This window comes from Triticum aestivum, chromosome 2D, assembly GCF_018294505.1.
Source record: "Triticum aestivum cultivar Chinese Spring chromosome 2D, IWGSC CS RefSeq v2.1, whole genome shotgun sequence".
NCBI lineage: Eukaryota > Viridiplantae > Streptophyta > Magnoliopsida > Poales > Poaceae > Triticum > Triticum aestivum.
Window position 1 is genome coordinate 624,931,089 of NC_057799.1, and position 9,109 is coordinate 624,940,197.

General features: G+C 47.4%; 2 protein-coding genes across 3 annotated transcripts; both read right to left on the reverse strand.

The window, feature by feature from the left end:
• Positions 1-300: 300 nt before the first annotated feature.
• On the reverse strand, positions 301-2,340 carry LOC123055096 (uncharacterized protein At4g06744-like). The gene has a single exon (XM_044479017.1). The coding sequence runs from the start codon at positions 2,159-2,161 to the stop codon at positions 578-580; it is 1,584 nt and encodes a 527-aa protein (XP_044334952.1). The 5' UTR covers positions 2,162-2,340; the 3' UTR covers positions 301-577.
• Positions 2,341-4,148: 1,808 nt separating this feature from the next.
• LOC123055097 (reticulon-like protein B11) lies at positions 4,149-7,799 on the reverse strand. 2 transcript variants are annotated; one of them, XM_044479018.1, is made up of 6 exons: positions 7,599-7,799; positions 7,315-7,495; positions 6,304-6,445; positions 6,104-6,173; positions 5,826-6,002; positions 4,149-4,384 (listed from the first exon to the last, which is right to left on the reverse strand). In XM_044479018.1, the coding sequence occupies exons 1-5, from the start codon at positions 7,645-7,647 to the stop codon at positions 5,848-5,850; spliced, it is 597 nt and encodes a 198-aa protein (XP_044334953.1). In that variant the 5' UTR covers positions 7,648-7,799; the 3' UTR covers positions 4,149-4,384; positions 5,826-5,847. The 2 variants fall into 2 exon arrangements, with proteins under 2 accessions (XP_044334953.1, XP_044334954.1); XM_044479019.1 differs by lacking the exon at positions 4,149-4,384 and adding an exon at positions 5,260-5,693.
• Positions 7,800-9,109: the final 1,310 nt, after the last annotated feature.

Sequence of the window (9,109 nt, forward strand, 5' to 3'; positions counted from 1 at the left end):
ATCATTATTGGTAATGTTCGTGCGGGTGAAAGGGTGACAACATCATTGCTCCTGTCCAATTGCAGCCACTTATCAAAGTCTTTAGAGTATTTCTTCGAGCAGAGATTTGATACCGCGAAGATGGTGTTTTCAAGAGATTTGATTGTAATTCTTAGTCATATGAGTTACTTTGTATTTTCTTGGATCTAGGTAAAAATCAGTGTACTTGTAATTGTCACGAGTATGAATAAAGTTACAGATGTTTCTAAAAAAAATCAAAATATAAAAAAAGAAACTATAGTATCTACAATACCAAGTTCGTATCATTGGATGCACTAGGAAGTGTATTTTTCATATTATATATATTTTGCATATTTTATTCTATATTTTTGGTCAAACATACACATGTTTGACTTGCACAAAAATTGATACACCTTATATCGTGGAATGGAGGAAGCAGTAAGAGTTGAACTTATTTGCCGGTAACACAACACAATCATGCTTCATGCGATCAGTTCGACATGCTATACAACACTTAAAAAATTCATATGACGACCAAACGATTCATATCTGTCACCTTTCTTGCTGTCCGTCTCACCTAACCACCTATCCCGACGTCAGTTCCCACGGCCACACTCCCGTCCGCGCCGTAGCCATGCGCCGCACTCTCCCCCACCGGCAATGCGGCGGTGGCGGCCGTCGTCTTCGGCTTGAACCCCGGGAGGTCGCAGGGGATGTGCGGGATGAACGGGCAGTGCTTGGTGGGGTCGGCGTAGAACATGGCGCACTCGATGTGCGGGCGCTGGCCGGGGAAGCCGAGGATGCAGTTGCGCCGGACGTCGAGCACCCGGCTCCTCACCAGCTCCATGCAGTGGTACCCCACGGAGTGGAAGTAGTTGTCGGAGAGCGAGAGGTTGGTGAGCTTGCCGGTCTTGGCGAGGAGGCAGAGCACGTCGGGGACGTGGCCGTAGAGCTGGTTCCCGGCGAGGTTGAGCTCCTCGACGTCGGCGAGGCAGCCGAAGGAGAGCGGGATGGGGCCGCGGATCTCGTTGCCGCCGGCGTCGAACACAGTGAGCCCCTCCACCAGCCCGATCTCGTAGGGGAGGCAGCCGGAGAGGTCGTTGTTGAGGAAGAGGATCTCGGAGAGCGTGCCGGAGGCGTTGAAGATGGTGCGCGGGATGGGGCCGGTGAAGCGGTTGTTGGCGACGACGATGTACTCGGCCCTGCTGGTGCCGAAGGTGCTCTCCGGGATGACGCCGGTGAAGCCGTTGTTGTTGAGGAAGAGCGCCTCGACGGAGATGCCGAAGACGGAGGGCGGCACCTCGCCGGCGAAGCCGTTGAAGCGGAGATCGAGGAAGGCGAGGCGGCCGAGGGGCGGCACGGCGGCCGGGAAGGCGCCGGAGAAGGCGTTGTTGGAGAGGTCGAGCTCGTAGAAGTAGCGCAGGGAGGTGAGCTCCGGGAGCACGCCGGAGAAGTTGTTGGAGTTGGCGTGGAAGAGCGCCAGGTCCGGAAAGGCGTCGATGAATCCGGCGAGCGTGGGCGCGCAGAGGTGGAAGCCGTTGAAGTCGATGGACGCCACGGTGAGCGTCTTGTTGGCGTCGTCCGGCGGCGTGTCGCAGTAGAAGCCCTTGTACGCGCTGCCGCCCTTGGAGCTGTCGCAGATCTTGGTGCCCACCCATGTCGCCGTCACGTTGAGTGGGTCGCTCGTGATGGTCCGCTTGAACGCCTGGATCACCGGGTACAGCAGCTTCAACTTCTCGTTTTCGAAATCCCACGGCGTCGGCTCCGGCGGTGGCGAGGGCGGACAGGCCGGCGGTGGAGGTGGAGGGCACACGGGAGGTGGCGGTGGAGGCGGCGGCGGGCACGCCGGTGGTGGAGGTGAAGGCGGTGGCGGGCATGCGGGAGGTGGCGGTGGCGGTGTTGGCGGGCACGCGCAGCCTTCCAGTGACACCGTGGACGGCACGCACACGCAACCTACCACCGACACCCTCGACGCCGGAACATGATCGCGGGCAGCTAACTCCCTGCCCTCCTCACCGGCCCTCAACGACGGCGCATTGCCACCGTTGGTCCGTTCGTCGGAGGCACTCACCACGGCGAGCACAACCGCGAGTGCAAAAACGAGCCCACGGGCAGCAGCCGGAGACGGAACTGCTGCCGCTCGAAGTACAGCGGGCGGCATTGTATTTGTTGCGCACGTTGGCAATCACTTGGTCACTCACAGCATGACACACCGGCGGCCGGCCTCCGCTCCCGTTCTCGGAGAATGGCATGTCGGCCGTGGTATAAGAAGGGAGGGAGAGAGAGACACAAGTGGAGGACAAGCGAATATGAAATGCTTTGGCGAAACGAAAGGAAAAGGGGTGGGAACAACGGAAGCTTAAGTGGGAGATGGTAGTGGGGTTGGCGGTTAACTGGTCCTCGTCGGCGGTGGGAGAAGATCGATACTACTCCGGCAGCGTGAAGTGCAGTGCAGTGCAGACCTCGCAGGAGATCTCCGTCTGATCCGATGGTGGTCTCACGAATCTCGCATGCATCCACGTGCAATCCCCGTCGTGATGATTCAAGTCCCGCGCGATCCCCGGCCCGGGTAGACCCCATGTAAACCCTTCTTCAAATTTGCGCAATGGCTGGCTAGCTAGCTAGCTAGTACTAGTCTAGTTCTTTCTAGTCTCCATATAAAATTTGGTCAGAGTCTAGCTTTGTAAAATTTAACTAACTTCATATTAAAATTTGGTCAGAGTCCAGCTTTATAAAGTTTGGCTAACTTTATGTTAAAAAACATCAGCATTCGCAATATGAAGTCAATATTATCAGATGCAGCATGAAATTTATTTTCATACCATATAATTTTAGTATTGTAGATGTTCATATTTTTTAAATTTGATCAAACTTTGTGTTGTTTGACTTCAACAAAATCTTATACGCGGAGTAGAAAGAAATGGAGGGAGTACGTGTTGCCTATTTGCATGTGTCAGTTTAGTCAAATAGTTTTGGCAGCCCTGGCGATCGAGCCTCTTGGTCAGTGAGGAAGGCAATGACGGCAGAAAGATTTGATCAGGTCGGCTTCTCACAATCGGTCTAAGCACAAGAACAGCAGAAGAGCAGGTACATGACGATGCTTGTGTTCAGTTCACCTGTTCTCATTACCTTGCTCTTGTCGACATGATTGGAACCACGGACAAAGGCACTCTTCACAAACCACGATGTGGGACATGGATGATTGTTGGACATCATCATAGTGTGGGACAACAAAGGCACTCTAAAAAAATTTAAAAGATGCATGGCCAAGAAAGAAACAAAGGAATGCACACCGGAAAACTTTAGCTAAACAAATAAACTCCTGATGGCATGCAAAAACTGCCCCCATCATCGTTTCTGTATTTTGATGAAAGGGACACTACTCATTGTTTATGTTTTTCTAAGGGACACTCATTTGCCGTTGTCAAGGGCCCTACAATTTGGCAACCCTCACAAGTGGCACCCAAGGTTTTTTTGCTACGGCTCGTACAAATGTGATAGTGATCAGAAATTCGAATTGCCAGTTGATATCTGGCACTCCACGCAATTTAATCGCTTCGTGTGCTTACACCCTGCAAGTAATGGTGGGGTGATGCAAAGGCCGGCGGTTGCACGGTAAGAAAAGGTTGAAGATGATCAAAATGGCGCAATCGTGGCAAAAATTCAACAGGCCAAAAATTCAAATGACATAAAAATGAAATCAGTTAACTGATAAATAGGAGCTTCCAGAAAAAAGACCTGCAAAGAATCAACTGAATAGTGCACTTGTTCGAGCAAAAAGAGGGAAAGCAAAGACCACAAATGAGGAACCTTTCAGTTGAAGGAGTGGCGATTAAAGGCTGTATGAACGGAAGATATACATGCCCATCAATTAAGGACCTTTGAGCTGGAAGTTTGAAATAACCTAGTGATCTATGATTGGTTGTTCAAAAAGTGGTCTCAAAGTTCAAACACGCGGAGCACGCATTGCAAGTGCATAAAAGGTTAGCATATACAACATACAACTCACCAGCTACGCGTGGTACCTTTTCAGTGCAACCACCCCCTTCGGACTGCAGAGTAGACATACAGAACCAAAGACTCGAACAAGCACTGCATTTGTACATGCAAGACACGACATCGCGCGTAGAGCCATAGAGAGAAGGATGTTGCGAGAAAAGGTATATGTCATTATCCACAACATGTAAACCTCGGCAAGTTTCATGTTCATGGAAATAATATACAAATCATTCCGTTTCTCAGACTGAAGAGCGTGCATCTAAACCCACGTATCAGCAGTTAAACATTATGCCCTGGATATCCAGAAATACTCTCAGCGGTGGATGGATCACGGTATAGAGACTCTGAGGACGAGGCCAACTGCGCTGGACAACTGGAGAGCTTCCTGATAAGCCAAAAAAGAGCCATGGTTAAGAAACGCTGCCATTGCCAGGAAAATGGTGATGATATTTGATAACATTTGTAAACAAAAATCGGTAACCCCAGACAAATTCCCTTGTGCCAGTGAGTCCTCAGGATTAATGTTTGAGCATACACTACTATTAGGTATCCTTTGCTGAAAATATTATTTTGCTGGTTTATTAAAATAGCCTGCAAGTAGGCTTCCAGGTACCTCGCATAAACACTATGAACTTCCGTAACCACAAAAAACCGGCATAATGCTACCCTATTTCAGTATTCTTTTATCCAGCAGACAATATATTGTGCTTCATGGGATTGTTTTTTCTTTCTAGAAAGAAAGCCCAAAAGAAACTCAATGACTTGAAAACATTAGACTTGTGAGATGCCAGAATTCAAAATAATGCAATGTACTTATATACTCCATGAGATTAAAAATCAAGTAGAAACTTCAAAGAATGACACGATTGTTAAGGATTGAAGAGCCTAGTCTCTGTCCTGACTTGCATTTTGTGTAGAGCAACGGGTGGCGGCAATTCATTTGAATTTGTTCCTCTAACGATATGTAAACAGAAAGACAAGCTACAGTAGTAGGAGAATCATAATATACCATAAAACTATGTGAGCAGCATAGGTTACAATAGTTAATAAATATGACAAAAAAATGGGGCTAGTGGTGAGCCCGACTCATTGATGTGACTCATTGATGTTGATAAACTGAAAGTGATAGAAATATGATTCTTTGCATATTGACGCCAACATAGGCAGTTCTATAATTTTAAAACAGACAGATAACAACTTCTTTCGACTTAATCATGATGTTGATAAACTGAAAGTGATACAAATATAAGTCTTGGCATATTTAAAGCCAACATAGACAATTCCATTAAATTCTAAAACAGACTGATTGGAGCTCTTCTTATGACTTAATCATGTCACAGAGTCCCTCTCGAAAAAAGGAAACAACATTATGATCCCAGAATATGTTCAAAAAAGAGTTATCCTAGTAGCTTCCAACAATTATATTTTAGCCTCTAGGCCCTACTACAACTCTAGTCGCCTCACCTCCCATGCCATCTGCAATACATCGTAAAAGACACTTTTGAAGCAATATAATGGCCCTTTGATAGCATCTTCCAGGGATTTTTAGCGACTGCCCAAACTTGAGATCCAAGAGGCATTCAACAAATTCCACAGACACTGTTAACTACACCCAGAAATATGCTAAGGATGTACTCCGTACAACACAGAAGCTATTAGCTTGTTTGGATCACTGGATTTATCATATACTCCCTCTGTAAAGAAATATAGGAGTGTTTAGATCACTGCGTTTAGATCACTAAAGCAGTGATCCAAACGCCCTTATATTTCTTTACGGAGGGAGTACCATATAGATGTGAAAAAAAATAGTTGCTTCAAGAACTCACCAAATGGGCCAAAATATTTCTTCTACTCGGCCTTCTTTTGTTTAGGTGGTTGCCCTGTCTTGCTAATGGCGGTATTCAAGTGCCTTGACAGTATGCTGTGTACTAAACCAACCTTTTCATCAATAACATCCTGGTGCCTCTCATATACCGGGGGAACCAACAGAGCGAGTAGTACACCTGAAAGAAAGCCCAAATGGTGTAAACTTAGTGTAAAAACAGTAATCCAAATACTATAGAAATCCAAGAGGACAAAAATAAGAAAATTCATTATAACTCACCAATGTAAATGAGCGTAAAGAAGTTGAAGAGCATCCCAATACATGAAACCACCCATAGAGCCATTATAACCTTTTGCGCCGAGCAGACCATGAGACAAAAGGAGAACTTGCATGAGGTACAGTACAGAGAGAAGTTTGTGTGTGCGCAAGTATATGAAACGTGCACGTAAGAACAAGTGATGGGTACGCAAGAGAGATACCTGTATAAAAACTGTCCTGTCTCTCTTGATGGCAATGTCATGGGCAACAGCCAACACCTTGTTTACCCATACAAGAGCCCGAACTACAGCTTTCTCAACAACCACATCTGAGACCTCTAGATTAGGCACTGGTGGAAGAGGTCTGCAAACAACAGTACTTGTTATTGCGGTATTGCAGAAATAAATGAAGTACAAAGCAGTGCTACACAATAATCAATTAAGATGCACTGACTAGTTTATAACTAGTCTCGATCAAGTTAACAGAAACCCACGTTGTGACCAAGTGCAACAAGCTCCTAAAGCTGGTTATGGATCACAGTCCATCTCCAAAGACAAATGTGGAGCACTTAATACAAATATCTAGAGAAACACGGACAGACCGGTTTTCCAAGAGTCCACACGTCATAATTAATATGCTAAGAGATAAAGGACATGTGCTAGCAAAAGGAATATCAAACTGCTGTCATAACTTGACTGTAAAGTTAAGGAACCTGTTTAGTCTTTACTTTGTAGAGAAGGGAGCACGTAGGTTCATGATAACTAATGCGCTAGTGGACAAGTGGTAAATTAGAAGATCCTCTGCACACTGAATGGGCAGATCCATCCTTGAACCCAATCTAACATCTCCCAAAGATTAATCTCAAACTACAGCCAAATTCCAAAGTGCGCAGGCCCAAATTCTACAAAACATCTGAAGTACAGTAATATACATTGTAGCAAACCGACTGGACGACTTCAGTTTGAACAATCCACCAAACAATTTAGCAGTAAGAGCATAAAACTACAGAAGCAGGGCAAAGTTCAGTTCTAATATGCACAACTGAAAATTTTGGTCTAAATCTGTATAGTGTATACAGCACGCATCAGTGACCACAGAGCATACAAGGACAGCAAAACAGGCGAGCAATTCAGTTCTAGATCAGATCTCGCACGAGAGCTACTCTTGACTGGAGTAGTAAGACAGGCCGGTCGCCAGGCAGAGCAAAGTGGGGAGTAAACGCAGGGACGGACCTGTTGAGCAGCGAGGCGGACTTGGCCCAGAAGAAGAGGATGACGACGAGGAGGAGGAGGGCGTTGGAGAGGACCGACGCGAGGCTGTACCCGGCGCGCTCGAAGAGGAACCAGACGACCGAGGCGCCGGCCACGGCCGCCGCGGAGGCGTTCCTCCGCCTCCAGAGCAGCAGGTCGGCGACTGGGCGAGCAGCGGCGGGGCAGGGTCAGTCAGTCAGTCCCGCAGATCGGCGGAATCGGGAGAGAGCAGAGGAGCGGGAGGAGGTGCTAGCGTGGGTGCGTACCTGCGCCGCCGCCGAGGAGGGCGTGGAGGGGCCGGTGGTGGGTGGCCATTGGGATCGGCGGGGATAGCTAGGGTTTGGTGCGCGGCGAGGAGGACGAGGCGGGGGGCTTTGGTCGAGCTTTGGGAAATGGGGATTGCGGTGGACTGGTGATGCGCACGAGGCGACGAACGTGCCGAGATGAGATGGGATGGGATCTCTCCCTCGGTCTCTCTCTGCCTTTTTGGATCCTGAAAATTCAGGACGGCGTGAACGGCCGGTCAATGCCATGTGGGCCAGGAGCATGGTCTTTTCCTTTGGCATGAACAAAATGATTCAAGTACTCTAGAAACCCATAAAGAGAAATGAAAACTCGAAAAGAATCTTTATGATTCTCAAGGAACTAGGGGCAAAGGGATTGATACCGGAAAACTTTGCTTCTTATTGTATGATGTGCTTTTATTTAAAATCCGCATATGTTTGGTAAAAGAACAATCTTCTCTTTTGATCATATTGTAAATAGAAAGTGTTCCATTACATCATGAGCGACTTGCCACGTCGTTGGTAGGCAAGCGTTCGCCACGAAGCGAAAACCGCGCGAGCGAGGAATGCTTCGTCCACCCACTCGTCGTGTCGCATTTTCCCAACCACTAGCCCAATGACGGGGCCAAGAATTTGCTCCTTAGTATTCTTGTAAAAAAATCGATACAGTATAATAGGACAACGAATGTGCAGTAAGATAGCAACATCAATGAGCAGTCAATGACCATTTATCAATAATAGTAGCAAAATATCATTATTGCTATAACTGTATCAAAGTACTCTCTATAAACAAATATAAAACATAGAACAGAGGGAGTAGCAAATTAGAAATCAGTATCAACGGCGATGTAGCATGGACAAATAATTACAAGAGTAGCAATCAATGTCAACAACAATGTGGCATGGACAAGTAATTACAAGAATAGCAATCAGTATCAACAACAATGTGGCATGGACAAGTAATTACAAGAATAGCAATTAGTATCAACAACAATGTGGCATGGACAAATAATTACAAGAGTAGCAATCAGTGGCATGGACATACAAAAAAGCAGTGGCATGAAAAAGAGGATAAATTACCTTATGTAGATTGCAGAGTACTCTTGTAGATGGATCAAACAACCGGAGCATCAGAACTACAGAAGCTAGAAGGTGGGCAGGGACGCACACCCAACGGTCGACGGAGGCCGGAGCAGTACTGGGCCGGATGGGGATGCTAGGAGGGTTGCAAGCTGCGACAGTGCGGCAGAGGTAGGGTCGCAGGGACCTGTCCACCTAGGTCCGGGGACTAACGGAGCACAGAGGTCGAAAAGAGAGAGGGTCATGCCCGACATTGTCGGGCCTGGAATTGCTTGTCGCCGATGTCACCTACAACTAGGAACCGAGGCACTGGGATGGAGCGCAACCCTATGACCTGGCGACATGCGTGGAGCCGAGGGAGCCGCTTTGGGCTTCAATTGGGGACCCGTTAACTGGTAGTGTGCTAGCGTGAG